Source organism: Sebastes fasciatus, chromosome 15 (assembly GCF_043250625.1).
Source record: "Sebastes fasciatus isolate fSebFas1 chromosome 15, fSebFas1.pri, whole genome shotgun sequence".
In the NCBI taxonomy this organism is placed as follows: domain Eukaryota; kingdom Metazoa; phylum Chordata; class Actinopteri; order Perciformes; family Sebastidae; genus Sebastes; species Sebastes fasciatus.
Window position 1 is genome coordinate 21,291,164 of NC_133809.1, and position 19,159 is coordinate 21,310,322.

General features: G+C 43.0%; 1 protein-coding gene across 4 annotated transcripts in view; it reads right to left on the reverse strand.

The window, feature by feature from the left end:
• The window catches only part of col12a1a (collagen, type XII, alpha 1a), a 64,149-nt gene that overhangs the window by 35,533 nt on the left and 9,457 nt on the right, over window positions 1-19,159 (reverse strand). For 3 of the 4 annotated variants that reach the window (XM_074660222.1, XM_074660221.1, XM_074660223.1), the window contains exons 8-24: window positions 18,904-19,077; window positions 18,436-18,726; window positions 17,715-18,317; window positions 16,108-16,386; window positions 15,747-16,022; window positions 15,380-15,652; window positions 10,218-10,487; window positions 7,568-7,834; window positions 6,418-6,610; window positions 6,189-6,313; window positions 4,029-4,178; window positions 3,806-3,925; window positions 3,530-3,694; window positions 3,284-3,430; window positions 2,643-2,782; window positions 1,850-1,979; window positions 454-599 (exon numbers count right to left, since the gene is read on the reverse strand). In XM_074660222.1, coding sequence (XP_074516323.1) covers window positions 454-599; window positions 1,850-1,979; window positions 2,643-2,782; window positions 3,284-3,430; window positions 3,530-3,694; window positions 3,806-3,925; window positions 4,029-4,178; window positions 6,189-6,313; window positions 6,418-6,610; window positions 7,568-7,834; window positions 10,218-10,487; window positions 15,380-15,652; window positions 15,747-16,022; window positions 16,108-16,386; window positions 17,715-18,317; window positions 18,436-18,726; window positions 18,904-19,077 — 3,749 coding nt within the window. The remainder of the gene's footprint in view (window positions 1-453; window positions 600-1,849; window positions 1,980-2,642; window positions 2,783-3,283; window positions 3,431-3,529; window positions 3,695-3,805; window positions 3,926-4,028; window positions 4,179-6,188; window positions 6,314-6,417; window positions 6,611-7,567; window positions 7,835-10,217; window positions 10,488-15,379; window positions 15,653-15,746; window positions 16,023-16,107; window positions 16,387-17,714; window positions 18,318-18,435; window positions 18,727-18,903; window positions 19,078-19,159) is intronic. The other variant, XM_074660224.1, reaches the window with a different exon arrangement.

Sequence of the window (19,159 nt, forward strand, 5' to 3'; positions counted from 1 at the left end):
GGGGAAGTGGATGACAGGGACTCCTCAGTGACATAGTCACATCTGCTGATTCCGGTTTTGGCCAAAATGAGGTTTGACACCTCATGAACAAATGATGATGTTCCTTTGGCAGAGTGAGCTCATGCTTCGCCCACCCCTTTGTGACTAACAATGCTCCTTCTGTAATTTCCCATTTGCCTTGTGTGCTGAATGGCGAGGCAAACACTGGCGGCTTTGTAAAATGTTATTTCAGTCTGTGACGTCTGTATTCTGTCAAGAACCGCTGACAGTAGGTCGGTCACTTCTGGTGTTTAGCAATGTGTTTGTGTTGTTTGGTGCCTGTGAACGTTTGTGTGATTGCGTCCAGTCCATAAACACGTGTGCATCTGTTCTTTTTTTCCCTTGTCATAACCTGTCACAACCACAGTTTATTCAGTAACGCTGTGTTCACGGTGTTACGATGGCGTCTCTTACCTCCTGCTCGAGGGTGGGCTGAGTGGCGTTGAGGGCGCTGTAGAGCAGCATGTAGCCGGTAGCGCCCGCCGCCTCCTCCCATCTCACCCGCATGGTGGTGGTCTGCTCTTCATAAATGTCCATGCGTCTCACGGCACTCAGGGGCACTAGACAACCAGGCAATGATGTTAAAGGCAACAACTATTGACACAGTGAAACTGATGTAATAAACAGCTGCCTATACTTGTGAATACACACACACACGCACACACACACAGACGCACACACACACACAGACAGACAGACGTAACTGTGCAAACACAAAACATGTAAATATATTACGTACACATTTGCACATTTACACACACAGCACCTTATACACTTATTTGCACACTATATGCACATTATTTATATTATTATTTTATTATATTGTATTTTACTTTACTGTATTGGTACCTTTTAGTGTCTTCTATAGTTATTTTTTATTGCTATTATGCTGCTATGTCGAGGAGGCTAAACAAAAGAATTTTACTCTCTTATATCCGTATATTGAGATGTGACAATAAAAGAATCTTGAATCTCTATATGTCCACAAGTGACTATGTATTAACACAGACAAAACTTATGTAAGGGGACATATTCAATTTAGCATATATACATCTATGCTCGCTTGGACACATGTTTTTTTGAATGTTTCTTTGATTGCAGAGAGAGTTTCTCAGACCTTTTTGTATGCCATTCACACTGCAAACTCAGTGATGTTTTATATGTGCTTTTATAGATACTATATAACGCTATTAAAGCTCGGCTGCTCTTGAAAGCACCAGTAAAACAGAAATTAACAACATCCTAAAAGAAACAAGTCAAAATTGCACTTGAACCCCCGTGTAATCACGTAAATTGCCTTTGAATTTGCAACTAATTAAGATTTACTGTTGCTATCTTTTTGCAGCCACATCCGGTTTTATAAACAAGATCAAGATATATATATCAAGATCAAGAGTACAGATCAAGATATATATATTACCTTTGAATGTTTATTAATGGAATCACAGCCACTGAGTGCATACAATTTGTGTTTTGCAAGTGAGCCAGAGAGATTCAGTGATGGAGGCTGACTCAAAGGGAAACTGCTGTGCATAGAAGTAACGGTCGGAAGTTCACGAGTGCTCAAGTGCCTGCTGAAATTTAAACTGTTGCTCTTTGACAACCCCATTTATATGGGTTTCCTTAAGTGGGAAATGGTCTCATCTACAACTTATGATCAAAGACAAGTCAGCCAATTTGTGTTAGTGTAGTTTAGGTAGTTTACATTCCCATGGACAACTTTCACCATATTTGGATTTTTATAAGTGGATCTCTTTAAATCAAATGATGCGGGTCTAGATGAAAGCCTAAAGAGAAAGAGAGGACATACGTGTGGTCTCAGTTCCTTTGAGAGGCTCGCTGCTCTCCTCTCCCACCACAGAGTAGACGTTGACCTGGTACTGTGTCAGAGGGTTGAGGCCGTGGAGAACCAACGAGGTCTCAGTGCCATCCACAATCACCTAATACAGAAGGGATAGTTAGAAGATCGTAGCTTAAATGAGTAAACTGTGAGAGTCTTGAATGTTTTTGCAGTATTTTCGATACAAAGCTTCGGGCTATTATTAATACTGGATTAATTTGAGTATTTCGGAATGCTCTCCAATTAAAACCAGAAATCCATCTGACAAGTTTTTACTGGACCAAAACTCAGCATGTGCTTCGATTCCAGATCCAACAATGAACAACAATAAAACCTCATCCTCTATATTCACTATTTAACAAAACCATGGGAGCTGGACAAAAACAAACATCCCCGTACATGTAATTAGATTCAGACACCAAAAATTGCATCTATTCCAAACATTGCGGAGCCAAGACCCCGCTGGCTAATGGAGCTATCGCTCATGAACTCATTATTTGCTCTCTAATCCTCTAAACTGAGAGCTGTGTGTTTTTGTTTCCTTTGCCCTGTGTCGGTTCGTAACGCAATTAGACACCCAAACAGCGAACGGCCAACACAAACAGGAGGCTGGAAATACAAGTTTGAGTGGCGTTTCCCCATTAGGCTCAGAATCAATGGGTCAGGACACATTAAAGCCAACATCCCCTCAACACCCTACACTTACAATGACTGTGTGTGATTGAATTAGTGAAAGTAGAGCCGTGGCATGTGGCAGGTATACCTGTTGTGGGCGTCCAGACACCGTCATGTACTCCACACGGTAGTTCTCCACTGGGCCTTCAGGGCCGGTCCAGGTGACTCGGAAGGACTCGTGGGTCGCCTCTGATGTCACCAGGTCAGTTGGAGCATCGGGTGCACCTCCTATTCAGGTGTAAGCATAAAAAAGACTGCGGATTAAGGAGCGTGGCACAAACTAAATGTGGCAGCAGGTAAAAGTATAGTAACAAGTCCTAACAGAACCTTGTACATGCTACAGTACTTATTGAGATTATAAAACCACATCCTCTCCAAGGAGTTCCCCTACAGTATCCAATAGAAGCTCTTTAATTTGATTAAGGAGAAGACAATTTCCTTTTCCAGGGAGCCAGAGAGAATATTAGGGGGAGAAGAAAATGATAGATCTGCAATCATTTCCAAGAGCTTGGCTGGTTCTTTGCTTCTAGTGTTGCTTTCCATGGTGGGCCAGACATAGGACCACTGTCTGCGGGTCTGGGATGCTGTACACTATATTTATACTGCTTATCAAATGTCTGGGAATGGAGCAGTTGGCTTATAAGTGGTTATTATTTTTTATAAAGTAGAAGGATCCTTGCAATCCAGTGTTCTGTTCCTCAGTGATTCCTCGTGTAAACTCGTACATACCTGGTCCCTTGACACTGTTGCAGAGGTTGTCAGTGAGGTTGTCAACGATATCCAACAGGAAGGAGAAGTCAGCCACGTTGTACATGTGAATAGTATCCGGATCGGTGGCAATAGACCTCAACTCATTCTCATCGGCATTCTTCACACCTAAAGAGCAATTTGAAGACAGTAGTTATTAGAACTTTGATACTTATGATACTTCATACAACGAGTTTGTGCACACAAACAGTACTGATTTCCACTTACCGATGGCATAGAGCTCAATGTCCTCATCGCGCAAGTTCTGAGAGTTGAGGTTGACATCGTCCTGGGATTTGCCGTCAGTGATCAACACGCCGATCTTCCTGGATTTGGGTCGCATCCCGACGTTCTCTTTGAAATTGTTCTGGAGGAGGTAGTTCAAAGCCAGACCTGCAATGGAAGAAATCGATGTTCATTTTCCATCCTTATAGTCACACATTATAAAATGTACTAGTGGCACCGCTCCCACTAGCAAAACATTTAATAAATAGATCAAAGTACCAGTCAGGGTGTTTCCTCCTTTGTAGGGCAGGTTACCCACAGCTTCCAGGAGAGAGTCACGGCTTTGATGAGCATCCAAGTGCCATTCAGTCTTTGGGTCTCCACTGTACTGAGCAAGACCTGAAAACAGCAAAAAAAAATTATACCAATGTAAAGATACCTCTTTTTGTTATATTGGTAATAACCAGTTGACTGTAACTGTGCTTGTTCGGGGCTGACCCACCGATTTGGACTCTTTCCGGGCCAATGTCAAAGACTCCCACCATACGAGCGATGAATGCACGAATGGTCTTGAAGTTGAGACGTCCGATACTCCAGGAGCCGTCCACCAGCAGCACAATGTCAGCTTGTGCAGTGGTCTTACACGTCACATCTGAGAGGGCAACATTTCAGAGTCTTAATTGGACAAAATTTTAAATGGCACATATAAAAGAGAAGTCCAACTGTCATAGGCGTGCGTGGTGAATTGTAATGAATGAGGTGCTCAAAGAGGTGTGAGAGGTATAGGAAAGAAGGAGAGAGAAGAGTTAATTTTTGGCATCGAACCAAACTAAATAACATCACAACATTCCCCAAGGTGCGAAACAAGCAATAAATTCACAAGTCATAAATTATTCCTTCTTTTCTGAAGGTTTTTTGTCAGACAACTTTTATTTTCCAGGTGTTAAATAATTATTATCTTCTTGTCTTGCGACGAGTCGAGGCAGTATTTCTCTCGGTTGTTCTTTTCTGATCCTTGAGTTAGTCCCACGGGCAAAATCAGGAGAGTACACCCTTAATGGCCTGGGATATATCAAAGGACTTCCGTTGGAGAGGTTACTGTGCCCTCCAGAGCAGGGAGGTAATATTCAGCTTTTCCAAACGCCTGTGTGATGACAAGGAAGGCATCCGTTCCCCGGTACCTAAAAGAGGGCTGCAGATGTGCATTGGAGATATGCAGATGTTGCACTAGCTGCCACTGTCTGCAACTGAAAACAGGTTACATGTTTGGTTTACAGGTTGGTTCGATCACATAGAAAACCCAAACCCAGGCCCCATGACAGACAACCCTTTCACTCACAGCAAGGGTGAGACAGACGATTAGACTGTTGCCAGGCTAGTAAATAGGCGTTATCAGTCGCTATAAGCACCATAGATGTGGGTCAATAGGGGCCTGCTACACCCAATAGTAGGTTTTATCATCGATTCACTTCAGTTTTGTTGCCTAAACCTAAAAAAGTTGTAGTTTTGTTGCCTAAATCTAAAGAAGACTTTTCATTTGTGTTCAAAACGTAACATTTCTTTCAGTTTCACGTTAGAACGTGTTGCTTCTAATTTTTGCTTTCACTTTTACAACGCAGTAGGTGTAGTAGGCCCCTACTGACCCACATCTATGGTGCTTATAGCAAGCAATAACGCCTATTTAAGGGCCTGATAACAATCAAGAATACAGAGAAAGCCTACAGAGGTGCAACAACTTGTCTGCTAACATAGAGTATCTCTAACAGGTAGGCCTGCCAGAGGTATATCACCAAAAAAAAAATAAAGACTAATATCTGGGACTGCTTACTATCCGTTGGCTGGGATGAAAATGCAAAAAGGGGTAATTATGTAAAGGTACATTGCGGTAATAATTTATGTTCTACTGTTTGTTATTTAAAATAGTTTTTATTAAATTAGGACAAGGAATGAAAGAGAATGATTCTTAGGACTTTGGGCTTGTTGAGAACCGGCCTGTCGTCAATAGATGGTACAGTGGAGAGTGGGATCCTCTCACCTGTTCTAATGAATCTTCTGGAGCTGTCACTGACTTTGCATCTGCCTCCTTATTAGGACCGGAGTGGTCAAGCTGACCATACATTATAGTTCCCTCCAGCAAACACAACATTTTTTCCTCCTTCTCACACTTGCTGCCTGCAGCGCTCTGACTCAAGAGGTAGTAAAAACATTTTATAACTGCAAACAGATTATACGCGTATGGCTCGGATCTACGCTGGCCTGTACTTGGAACTGGAAATAAAAAAGCGGAAGCCCAAAGTGTCACAATGAAGAAAGCGAGGAAAGGGCAGACAGATGGGAGAGCCATTACATCTGTTATTTCGCAAGACAATTAGCTTTGAGGAAAGGCATTTAGGGAAACTCTTCGGCTTTTATGGGGCATGGGTTCGGAGCGTATTTTCCTAAGCATAAATTTACTATGTGATAGAGTCTCCAATGTTTGACTGTTGCTGCCCAGAGACATAACATACTGGAGACACTGCCTTAAAGGTGATGACAGGCGTAGTAACAGAAAGACTAAAACCATGTTGCTCTACTTAGTTTTCTCTGTTATTCCTTTGATGATAACATTTCTATAATAATAATATATATGCGGGTTGTATAGTAGAATATTAGATAACTTTACCTGTTGCCTCATAAGGAGGAGGATCAGGTGAATCCATGAGAGTGGTTTTCTCCTCTCCAGCCAATGGCATACTCTCTCCTCCTTCAAACATACCAAACACATTCACTGTGTACTTGGTACCAGCTCTGTAGATTTAAAAAAAAAAAAAAAAAGATTTTCAGATTTTTTTTACATGATGTGCTAAAGAATATTGATCATATTGACAATGAGGTTGACAATGAGAACTCACCTCAGCTCCTCTAGGACCACAGTGTTGTCATAGGGACCAACCAGGAGTTGTCCCAGGTCAATGTCTTCGCCTGAAGGGTGGAAAGTGACTTTGTAGCCCTTAACATCGCCGGGAGCATGGTCCCATGTCACACGGAAGCTGGTCTTGGCAGGCTCTGAAGTCTGGAGGTTCCTAGGACCTTTGTAAGGCGACACTAGGGAGACAAGAGAAATGATTGACTAAACCAGTGGTTCTCAAACTTTTTCTGTCATTCCCCCCTTTGGAGTTTAATTTAATTTAGTTTTATTTAATGCTTTTTAAAAAAGACCAATGTATTGGGATCCAGGCGGACCTCAGTTAAAAGCACCCTTCTGCAGCCTATGCAGTTAGAATATTTAAAAAAGACTCGATGGATAAAATGTTGCAGGAGAGAAAACAGTTTTTAACCGAAATGAAACTCTCATTGAAACTATCTCATTAGACAAAAACATGTAGTGAATTTTGGAAATAATTACGATCTCTGTTTTTTCAACAAATTTTGACTTTTGGACTGAGGATTACAGAGATGGACGGAGCGCCGATGGAGGAGGGAAGAGAAGGTGGAAGGTAGGCTAATGTTTCTGTAAGTTTAATAATAATAATTATAATGTCAACGTTATGAATGGAGCTTCCAACCACTCGGTGCAGCCCTACTGCATCATATTTTCTTTTGATTAGCATCAGATGAGCACGTTGTCTTGTTCGGCTCCGAATCATCGTCTACTTTTCTTTTTGTCCCTGTCAATTATCTGTCCATTCTGTAAACCTACAGACTACCTGTCTGCATGAACACCGTTGCTACCATGGATGTATAAAAAGACGATTTTGTTACAGGCCCGCCGTGAAAAAGATTCCGACAACAGAGCATTAATTGCGCATCACATCACCCATAGTTTGAGAACCACTGGAGTAATTGATACAGAACTCAATGATGCAAAATTCAAAACTAAATCTTTTAAGTGCTTTATAATGAGGAGAGCAAATAAATACTGTAATACTGCTTTAGTCATTTAGTATGAGAGAGAGTTATAATAAGGATGTGGTTGAGTTTGGAATGGATAATCAAACTTTTCCTAAACCTGGCAAAAGAAAGAGCAACATTTGTGGTCTAGTGAATGAGAAACCAACGTACGTGTTGTTCCTTCTCCTTGCCTTGCTTTGCCCTCTCCGGAACGGTAGATGGGCAGAACAGTGATCTTGTAGGTGGTGAGGGCGGTAAGGCCTTTCAACACAGTAACGGTGGTGCCGCCGGGCACCTTGGCTGCTAGCTGGCGCCCTCCCACCTTGGGTTTGTAGGTAACGCGGTAGTTGAGTACGTTTCCAGGTGCCGGTTGCCATGTCACCTTCATGCTCTTCTCCGTCTCGTCGGAGACGGCGATCGTCCTGCCAGCGGCCGAGACTGCGAGGAAGGAAAAAAAAGGAACAAAGGTTAAAAGAGGAGAAATGATGAATGGATGGTGTGAGGTAAAATGTAGACTTTGGGCCATGTTCAGGTGGGAATGTGTGCTAAATGTGTGCTTAACCACATATTTTTCCAGTATACCTTTGGAAATATAAGCAGCACGGCTTTCCTGCTGGTAAGTAAACTAAACAGTAACACGCTTGGCTACCTCGCAGTCTTTCATCTGGATATCTGCTCAGTTTCCACAGGCGTGTGGACACAAACCTACCCAAATATTTCTGATTTTGAGAGGTATACATTAAACAGGCCCGAATTTACATGATTGATCATGTGTAGTTGGCGGGTTGGGGAGCCAGACTTAGATGTCTTGTGAATTTGAGCAAAGCCATAGTTCTCGTTTTTCCATTGTGCTCCGCAGAGTGTTTCTTATTTGCAGCGCAGGAAGGGCAAGTGTGAATTGTCAGAGGCCTCGAAAACGAGCTGAGGAAAATATTCAGAATGCTCTAAACTTCAGAGGGAGGACTTTTATTAATGGAAAAGAAGCAGCTCATCCAAGTTTGCCTTGTGTGGCTCAGCCCAAAGAGACCGGTGATTTGTGTAGAGAAAAGAGTGCAACAGATAATGGGCACAAAGCGAAGGAAGGAATGAGCAAAAGTGAACATTTTAGTTTACAAAGCTGCCTCGTGGTTGTGTTCGGTGTGTATGCCAAATGTCTCGCTTGCCAGAATCAATAAACAGTAATGATGGTGGGATATATTTTTCCTTGAGCGCATTCCATTTCACTAACTGGTGGACAAATTCCCTCCCAACTGGTGCGATTTTCCGCTCAATGTGCTTTTCTCATCCAAGCATGAGTATAGTCTAACAAGGGAGAGGCCGGTGTCTATCTGTCCTGCATCTCCCATGAAAACCGGGTGCAGGTGCGCTGGACATTACGTCACCTCTGTACATGCATATAACACACACGCACAGTCGTAAAGATGTGCACGCGAAGACTATATATTCACGATGGCTCAGGCGAACAGCTATGTCGTTATCTTTTCGCTCAACAGAATGAGCAGAACTACGACTATTACATATTAGGGCCCTTGTACGAAAAAAAAAATAAATGAATACAGAGCAGAGGGAGACGTGTAGTATTCCGAAAAAAACTTAAGATATTTACGATAAAAACCTTGGATATTCTCTGAAATTAAAGAGGCAAATTTAGGAGAAAAAAACCCACAAATTTGCGAGAAAAAAACTCGGAAAAAAGCAAAGTACAAAAACGTGATAATTAAAAATAGTGGGGTATTTTTGTTTAGGAACCATATCGCTTCACTTTGCCAGGTTGGATCAACCTCATCACACTTATGCCACTGTTAAACACTGCAACACAGTGCAACATATATTATTATTGTATACATTATATATTGTACTAGCGGACTCTAAGGACATAATTCACCATAATCAGTGGCTCAACACATTATGTTATGTGCCTTTTCTTCATACTAACACAGTGACAGTTAGGCACGGTCCCTTAAAAGCGTCAGTGTGTAACTATGGTAATGCAGTGTGTTCGGAGTAACGTCTTTTCAACGGTTGGTTTTAAGTGTTAGCTGTGCTGAAATAGAAGACACACACCTTTCTGTATTCAAAAATAGAAGTTGTTTGTCTCTTCTTTCCTGTAACTTGTATAAGATTAGTACTTATGTTCATAAAAGAACACATTAAGAACATGAAAGAAAACGTGTATATGTATCTTTCAGGACCTTCGCCTCGCTCTGTTTTCCGTTTTTTTTCTCATAAATTTGCAACTTTTTTGTCACTCTAAGTGTTTTTCTTGTAAATTTATGAATTCATAAAAAAACACCAACATTGTTTTACCCAAAGAGGCCCTAATACGCTTTTGTACAGAACAGTAAGTGTCAATGACAGATCTCTATTTCTACATAACACCCAGAAATGTATCTCACAGCCAAACTGTATTTCCTGGATCATTTTTGATCATCATTCTATCTCTAACTTTAAAGGCATGTATGAAACTTTAAAGCTTAAGAACGTCTAGACCTGCATTCTTGGCTTTAAAAACGATCCTCTTAACAGTTAGACATGAAAAAAAGAAAACTGTCCCTTTGTGGTCATAGAGCTTTTATGGCTTTTATGCTTTTATGGTCGTGGAGTTAAATCACACTTACCTTAGTTTCACACTTTCTAGGTAACCCCAAGACGAGACATTCAGAAACTCAGGAGAGGAAAACAAGAGAGGAGGAAAGCATTGGAAAAATACCAAGAAAAAGAAAGAAACAAAAAAAGAAGGGAGCAGATGTAGGAAATGAAAAAGGGAGAGAAGTGAAGGATATAGTATGGTGGAAGAGTTAAAGCAGGTAAAGTGACTTACCATCCGTGGTTTCCTCTCCAACCAGGGGCTGACCGTCTCCGCGGCCATATCCGGCGAACACAGAGACCTGGTAACGTGTCTCTGGGGTGAGACCCTCCAGGACTGTGGTTGTCGTGTCTCCTGCTATCATCTTCTCTCCTGTCTCCTCAGTGTACAGAGACTTCCACCTGATCCGGTACTGACGGACGTTACCTGGGGCCGCGACCCAAGACGCCACAAAACTGGTGTCGGTGACGTCACTGGTCACCAAGTCTCTGGGTGAGCCGAGCTCTGTGGATAGATGAAGAGGAACAATGTAAGAAATTGAGCCTGTGCGTAATGAATGTGGAAAATAAGTAGCATTACAGCTTTACTTTTGTTAACCTAAAGCATTTTCTCAGGTTTTTCTTTGTTTTGAGTTGCTCAGATGCATAATAATTGAACTAAGATGGTAAGTGTTAGCGCTGAGGTACAAAAAAAATGCTTTAGGGAGCTCCAGCCCAGTGATAGCTTTGTCCAAGTGGTGTTGATTTCTAACGCAGATACATATGGAGGGTTTGAGGAAGTGAGCGAGACAAAAACAATGAACAAAACTAAGAAACCCCAGCGATAAACCATGAATAATCACTCATCTGTCTCTGCTTTAACCCCTCGGGATCTGTTTGAACAACCCTGATTTTCTCCCTTCATAATCAGAGAGTGGAAAAATCTCTGCAAAACTAATCATAAATCACATATCCTCAGCGCCTCTCCCGGCTGCACTTTAATTTTCCATCGCAAAGGAGGAAACCTGATCCGCAAAAGTGCGTTTGCTACAATTGCAGATGTTGCCTTTCTCCCCATCACTCATTTTTCTTGAGAGGAAAAGAGAACGGCACAGTGGAGGGGATTTTTTGTGGTGGTGTTTCGTGATGGGCACCCAGCTCATGCTTTGGCTGAGAGGGGATGCCCATGTTGAGATGGACTCAACACTCAGGTCTGATGGCTGCCATGTAGAGGATCTTCAGGAGGATTTGCTGCCACACATAGCCTCCCACACAACCTGATCCTGAATCAAGCCCCTAAGCCCCTACATGCCAGCACCTAATGGCAATATAATCACAGGCAGAGCAGTGCTGCTGGGTGGTCTCTCTCTCAAACCTCATTCATCAAAACTCACCAAATGAGGTTTAACAAAAAAGCCAAATGCCAAAAAAATTAGATGCATCACAAGTCTACCACAATGCATAATGTGGAAATGTTAACAACAGAAAAGGCAGCCACTATGTCTATTAGCAGTATCCATCTAATACAGAGGAACTAGAAACTGATCTGAACAGAAACAACAGCAGCGGCGCTTCCTACCAAGCAGACAGCGATCAGTCTATCAAAAGGGTTATCCTTGCCAAAGGCATAAAGGATGAACGTGACAGACTTTTCTGGCTGTGTGTGAACCGAGGGCGAAAGGAGCACAAGATAATGACTTCTGCAGACAGTGGCTCACTTTTCATTAGTACTCGCAGACAAGCTGAAGAGAAGGGGGCATCTCTTGGGAGCAAAGCCCACATACATGAAACACATGGTGCACAGATCTAACAAAAGCTTTGGTTTGCATGTAATGTATGTATTTACACAAAATCAGTGTATAAATTGTCGATTTATTTTCATGCTAATAAAAACATTCTGGATCTCTTTATTTACTCTCTCTCACCTCTAACAAACTGCATCCCACCCTTCAAGGAGAAGGCTACTCTCAAATTACGACCTTGGACAAGACGGTTAGTTTGTTTGTGTTATTGTGTGATTTTGGTGAATCCGAACTAACCAAAGTCACACAGTAACATAAACAAATCAACCAATCGAGGCAGCGGTTGACCAGCAACTACCATGTTCTGCGAGGTAAAATGACAGTTTATTTTAATGGAGTCTGGTTGCTTTGGCGAGAGCATAGATAACGGCTTCAGTTCCCCATCAGAAACATAGACTGTATAGCTGTCTCAGCGAAAATATTCAAAATATAGCGTCCACTTTAACTGTTTTTTTTTGATGGGCCTTTGTTTTAGGTGTCTAAAATACGTTTTGCTGCCGGCCCCGTCCACAGCAGCACATTGCTTTGCTCCCTTGCGGTAACTCCCGTCTGCTTCTCCAAACTGGGGGCGTGCCGACCGTCGTCTACTGTAGCTAATACACTGACTATGGATAAGTAACTCATACAACCCTACTTCAAAACATCCGGACTATTCCATGGAAGCCTCACCCACTTCTCTAGCAAAACCACATATGACACAACTGAACATCAATCTAAGAGAGTCCCTGCAGGGCATGTGCTGACATAACCGTCACATCTGCTGCCAAAGATGTCTAAAGCTTGAAAACATAAATGACTGGCAATCGCCCACAAAAACGCCTGCAGGCGAACAAAATACACAGGAAACAATACCAGCTCATGCTCGTAATGGTTTTATATAACTCACACCATTAAACCACTGTATATCTCTATTAACAACCTTGGTATTGGGTAGTCAGACACTGAAAAGACCCAGCTAGTTCTTAGTATTCTCTGTAAACGCTGACAAAATCACTGCAGGAAATACATCTTTCCATCAAAGTGCCATCTCAGCACTGGCACCCCACTTCAAACTTCCCTTACTTTATTGCTCTTGGTTCACTGAGACATACATCTGAGCCACGAAGATGAAGCCTTCAGTGTCTACGTGCCAAGGTTGCCTGTCTCTGGCCTATTACCTCAAAGGGCCTTAAGACTGGTGGAAAAAAACAGTCTGGCGGTACCATTCAAAGAGCCCGGTACCGTTTAAACGTTCCCAAAGGCATCCGTTTACGAGGAAATCAAACCAAGATGCTACAAATTTGCGTTGCGTTGTTGTGCTGCTCTCCAAGTTAAAGGTAGTAAAAAGAATCCCCTCTGGCACACGTGAAAACATTTGTTGTGTCATGCAAGTAGTTCATTATTTGAGGTATTATACAATTGCTGCTTCAGGGGCTGAACATGACCTCTCAGTAATAGGCTGAGCTTTTAATCCCAGTTCACACCTTGAAGAACCCATTTGTTTTTCCTACTCATCCTCGCCCTTTCTCCCTGCCTCTGCCTGTCTGTTGCCCCACCCTGGAGGAAGAAGAACAGACAGTTCCCCCCTGTGACCAGACAGACAGCTCACACAGCTTTCAAGGTCCTCTTAGGTAACGTCTTCCACATGCTGGATAACACTCCCTCTTCCTAAGTAAATAATTGTGCCATGTTTGTGTATAATATCAATATTTGGGATGTTCACCTAAGCATTCGCTGTGACACCTCCTTCTGAGTCATTTCAGGATGTTCAAATTCTGTCAAGGCTTCTGTATTGGCTGCCTTCCACTGTTAGCCACAAGGGATGACTTTGTGCAGGCCACTCTCTTCCAGTTCTCGCCTACATGGACTTCACAGAGAGGGTCACTCAAAGTGAGTGGCACTCAAAACAACGAGATCAGTGTTGAGGCCTCCTGACGTCATGGCAGCTTAATAGAGCTGGCTAAACAAGGTGCTTTGTCATGGAGCCTTTTTCCCTGTGGGGGTGTACAGTTGATGACAGCACAGATTTGACATGTGGAAACTAACTCTATAATCAAAACCAAGCCCTTTGGTCAGTGTGGGAATGGAGGAAAACACAGCAACACAAACATTTCTTTAGAATTCTTGCAAATGTATACAAACGTGCATTATTTCAGATGTGAATTAATGGTTGAAAAACGTCTATAGGGCACAGTACAAGTCCTCTTACTCAACCTAGTGCTAAGATCCATGTGGTCTGCAGTAAATGTCCCTGTTAAATATAGGAACACGCCCGGCATTGAGGACCTCACTACTGCCAGGAGGGTAAGGAGGCGACATCAAGGAACAAGTAACTTCACTCTTTCTAGTATGATGAATAGAATAGCTTTGATGTGTCCATGGGCTCAAACTGCTTTCAAAGAGGAGTCCTTTTTCAGGTTGAGCTACGCACGGACGCGATTAGAGACAGACACTGCGCTGCTGTTTTCATCTTGGCACACAAAAAGTTGAATAAAAAACAGATTTTTGAGTATTGCTGCTCTCTGATCCTCAAATGACCCTCATTCGAATGCACAGAAGACCATTCCATACAGCACAGCAGAGTGGGGCTAACTCCCCACTACAATGTAATACAAGGCCAGGTGAGCTCTTCTGATTTCATACATAGTTTACTGGTCCAAGTCATAAATGGAACTGCCCGAAAGCCAGAGATATTCTCCTCTGTGGGATACAGTACCTTGATTGTTGTTTTGTCCCACCCAGAGCTAGTACCTCCCCCCATCTCTCTCAAAAGAGATCTTTTTGACTTCCTTTCCTGTGGCGTGACACCACAACAATCTCTCTTCCCACTCTGTTTGAAGCCAACAGAAGATCTGCCCCCCTGTTGTGTCTGCTACACTCTCTATAAACATTTAGAGACAGGAAAAAGATACTCAAACACAGATTCGTATCATTGCCGTCCCATAGGTAAAGTATAATGACCGCTGTCAGATGTACTGAACTTGAGATGGGCAATCCTTAATTCCACATAAAATATAGAATAACAACTGACATTAATGATATAATATCCCCCATATGTCTTATAAACCACTGTACAATAAAGTCTGCGTCTCAGACAGGCCACGATGTAAAGGTATTACCCAGCAGCCATATGGCTGTCAGCGTCTGTTCCAAGTCATTTCATAAGTTCTTTAGGTTTACAAGCATCCCCCACCCATTTCCATCTCACTGCCCCTCAGACTATGCCAAAAAGAATTACATCAAATGCCACATTCTTGTCTTTACTGCTCTAACCACGGCCCATATACGCAACCAACCTTGCAAAGTAAAAGCCAAGCTTCCTTAATTCTGATGTGAGAAATGATGTGAGAAATAGCAGATGGTACATTCTTGGAGGGACTTGGAGGGAGACAACTGACCTAATTTCAGTAGTTTTACATCATGCATAATAAAATATAAACAATGATTAAATACAACAAATATACATGCCTAAATCTCACGAGTTTCCTTGCATCTTGAAAAGAAGCTGGACATTCATTTGGCCACTCAGCAGTACCCACTTGCTGAGCCCACAGCCACAAAGCATGCTTCACATTTCTGTCACGCAACGGCTATGGAAATAATCCTCCCATGCTTCAAAGGTTTCATTCTCCCTTACCTTCTAAGGTGGTTCCTGTGCCCAGAAGAGGATCACCCAAACCAGAAGAGTAGCGAGCACTGACAAACAGCTCATATTCAGTGAATGGTTGGAGGTTCTTCAGCACAGCCCGGGTGGTATCTCCCTTGACGGATATCTCCTTCCTTTCGCCGCCCTCGGCAGGTTTGAACGCAATGCGGTACTGAAGGACATTTCCTGGAGCCGCCTGCCATGCCACTTTCATTGTGGATATGGTCTCGTTAAAGACGCGAAGGTCACGAGGAGAGCCACGGACTGAAAGCAAAACAAAAATGAATCAGACACTAATCCATATTCATTGTGCAGAAACATAGCTGCTTGCCAAAAACACTTAGTTTTCCCGACTCACCTTCCTTGGTGGTTCCATCTACTTGCATCTCGTCCCCTACACCTGAGGAATACTCAGCAGACACAGACACACGGTAGGTGGTGATGGGGAAAAGCTCTTGGAGAACGATGGTAGTCTCCGTTCCGGTGGTTTGGGCCTCCAGTACTTCCCCAACACCACTCAGCGGGACATAGGACAAGCGATACCTGATCACCGAACCTGGAGCAGCTTGCCATGACACCCTGAAGCTGTTGGTCGTCTCCTCTGTAACTCGTAGGTTTCGTACAGTCCCTTGCTCTGAAAAGGAGAGAATATTTTAAATTCAAAATATTCTCATTTTGATAACTATTACAGCAGATTTGGGTAACTAAATCTCTCTTACCTTCTAGAGTGGTTTCTTCACCAGTCAAGGGAAAACTGTCTCCTAACTCATACTGAGCAAAGACGTTGACCTCATAGGCGGTGAGGGGGTATAGGTGGGGTAGAATGGTTGTTGTGGTATCACCAGCCACAGCCATGGAAATGTAGTCTCCAGTGATATCTTCAGCCTTGCGGAAACGCACCAGATATCCTATGACATTAGTAGTAGGAGCCAACCAGGTGGTACGGAAGCTTCTGGAGGTAATCTCGCCAAACTCCAAGTTTTTGGGTGGAAGCAGACCTGAAAAGAAAAGGTTACTTGTCATGAATGTCTGCTATTAAAAGGCAGTGCACAGGCCCAAATCATATAAAAGTTTCAAATTAGTACTACCAAGATCATATTATCACGTAAATCTGTGAGATTTATGGGTCTACTGTAGCTATATTTTATTCCTTTCTCCTCTGTGCCCATGCCTTGGCCGTGGGCATTACCTTCAATTACTGGCAGCGATGAAAAGCAAAGCATTGTTGTAACCTTGTTCAGCTAACAGGGTTTAAAAAAAAGTAAAGTTGCCAAGTATGGAATACTACACTGAATCTTGTGTGTTTTGGGACTACAGGCTTCAGCATCAATAAGAATCATGTGTGGTGTGGTGTGATGTCATTCTACCACTGGGTGGAACAGCCACAGCTCTACTAGCTGGGGTGGCCTTTTGGATCAAGTCAAAATAGCCCTTTTGTTCCAGTCAATGTAGTTTTTTCAAACAGTAAGTGATAACAAATGGTGTGATAGAACTCATTCAAGAAGCACGTACAGTATGTGTCTTTGTGGTATGTTTATTGGCCGGCTATGGTCGAGTAATTTTAAATGATTAAAATTTTAAATTTTATACTGCTGTTTCACTTTTTCTTAATTACATTGGCTCTTCACCATTAAAGCAACTCTTGAAGACCTGGCCAACTGACTAATAAGGACATCATGGACCAACATGAAGTTACTACCATACTTAGCAAATGGAAGTCATCCAAAACTGATGCCAAGAAGTTATGGGCATATTATGTGGCTACACCATAGACTGTATAAAATATGGACATAGTCTCCGTGATGTCAAGAAGAGCCGTTGTGAAGCTCAAAGTGGGTGGCTACGACCGTCAGCATCTTGGCAGTGACAAAAAGACTAACTCCCGAAAAATCTAAAAATGGGCAAAGAGGTGGAGCTGAGGCGGGCCCGGTTGACGCAGCAGAGCAGACAGCTGGCAGCTAGTGACATGGTACGGCACCCACCTGCCACTCAAAGTGGCCACGCCCTCATTATGCCGAATTTTAAGCCTTAACATAAATGACAGTGAGTTATATAAAAATTCACCCCTGTACAGTTGTCATGAAGGGGGAAATTAGCTAGAGACCAAAATATATTTATATATATATTGTTTCTGCTGTAAAGTTGGTCATTTTAACATGGGGGTCTGTGGGGATTGACTCGATTTTGGAGTCAGCCTCAAGTGGCTATTTGAAGAACTGCAGTTTTTGGCACTTCCGCGTTGGCTTAATCTCTCAGCACCAGAAGTTGCCACTTGGGCTACACTCATAATCATAGTTACTGGGTTAAGATATTCTATCCCACTTACTTCTCTTTTTGATGTTGAGCAGTTCCTGTTCAATCCTCAGACAGATGGACTGAGTCAGCTCCTTCGAGATCCTCTGGAAGGCATCAAAGTCCTCCACCTCGTAGACATGAGCGTCTGATGGTTGATTAGCAATGGCCTCCAGCTCTGACCTCACTGCATCCTTCACGCCAACGGCAAAGATCTCCACATCAATATTCCTCAGGCCGGTTGCCGCGTCCTTAAACGAGTCTGATGACTTTCCATCGGTGATCAGGACCATGACGCGGGGGACATTCTGTCTCGCTCCACGGTTGGGGACAAAGACCTTATCCTTGACATACATCATGGCCTTGCCAGTGTTGGTGGAGCCTCCGCGGTAGGGGAAAGTGCGCACAGCTTTGACTACAGCATTAATGTCATGGTGGGTGTTGAGGGAAAACTCGGTGTGTGGATCGCGACTGTACTGGACTAAACTAATCTGGACCTTGTTGGGTCCGATGTCAAAGGAAGTGACCAGAACCTCCAAGAAGGCACGGACTTTGGCAAAGTTTTGTAATCCAATACTGTATGAGCCGTCAACCAGTAGGACCACATCGGCCTGCACATCCACTCCCAAAGAGCACTCTGCCAAAAGACAAAAAATACTGGGTCATTTAAAGGCCTTTTATGGCTTCCATGATGAAACAAGGTAACAGCTCAAGGAATAGTCAAGGAAAGTGACATGCATAACAAATCGTCTTACCTGTTGACACCTTGACAGGCTGGGTCTTCTCCATTGCCAAGGTGGCTTCACTGGGAATCAGACCTTTGAGGGCATACAGACTGATCTCATACTCAGTCTCAGGGGAAAGGTCACGGACAACAATGGATGTCTGGGTGGCCCCAATGTACAGCTCTTGGCGTTTCATTCCAGAAAGCATGGGGTTGAGGGTGAGTTTGTAGCCTGTAATATCACCCAGGGAGGGATCCCAATGCACCCTCATTGACTTAGATGCAATTTCTGTGACCTGCAGGTTCGAGGCTGGCTCCACCACTGGGGAAACAAATGCAGGAAATGTATTATAGCATGAGCTTTCAAGATGTATTCAGCATCAAAATGTTTGCTGGGCGGTGATTTAACAATAACAGCGCTTCCTATTAGGACAACTTTGTGTCAAAACCATAGAACCCAATATAATGCAACACATTTGATTAATATCTTTTGACTCACTTTCTTCCCCGCTGACCAGAAAGCCGAGCTGCTCATCAACACCGGAGCACACCTCTGTGATAATCTCTTTCTGCACGTCTTGGATCAAGTCAAAATTGGGAACATTGTACACATGCTTGTTGTGAGGTGTGGAGGCAATTTCCCTTAGCTCATCCTCATCTGCTCCTTTGATACCTGAGAGGGAAAATGTGAACACCATCAGCTCATATGTTCTTTACACAGTGGCTGCATTACAGATGTGGTGAACTGTTGACGG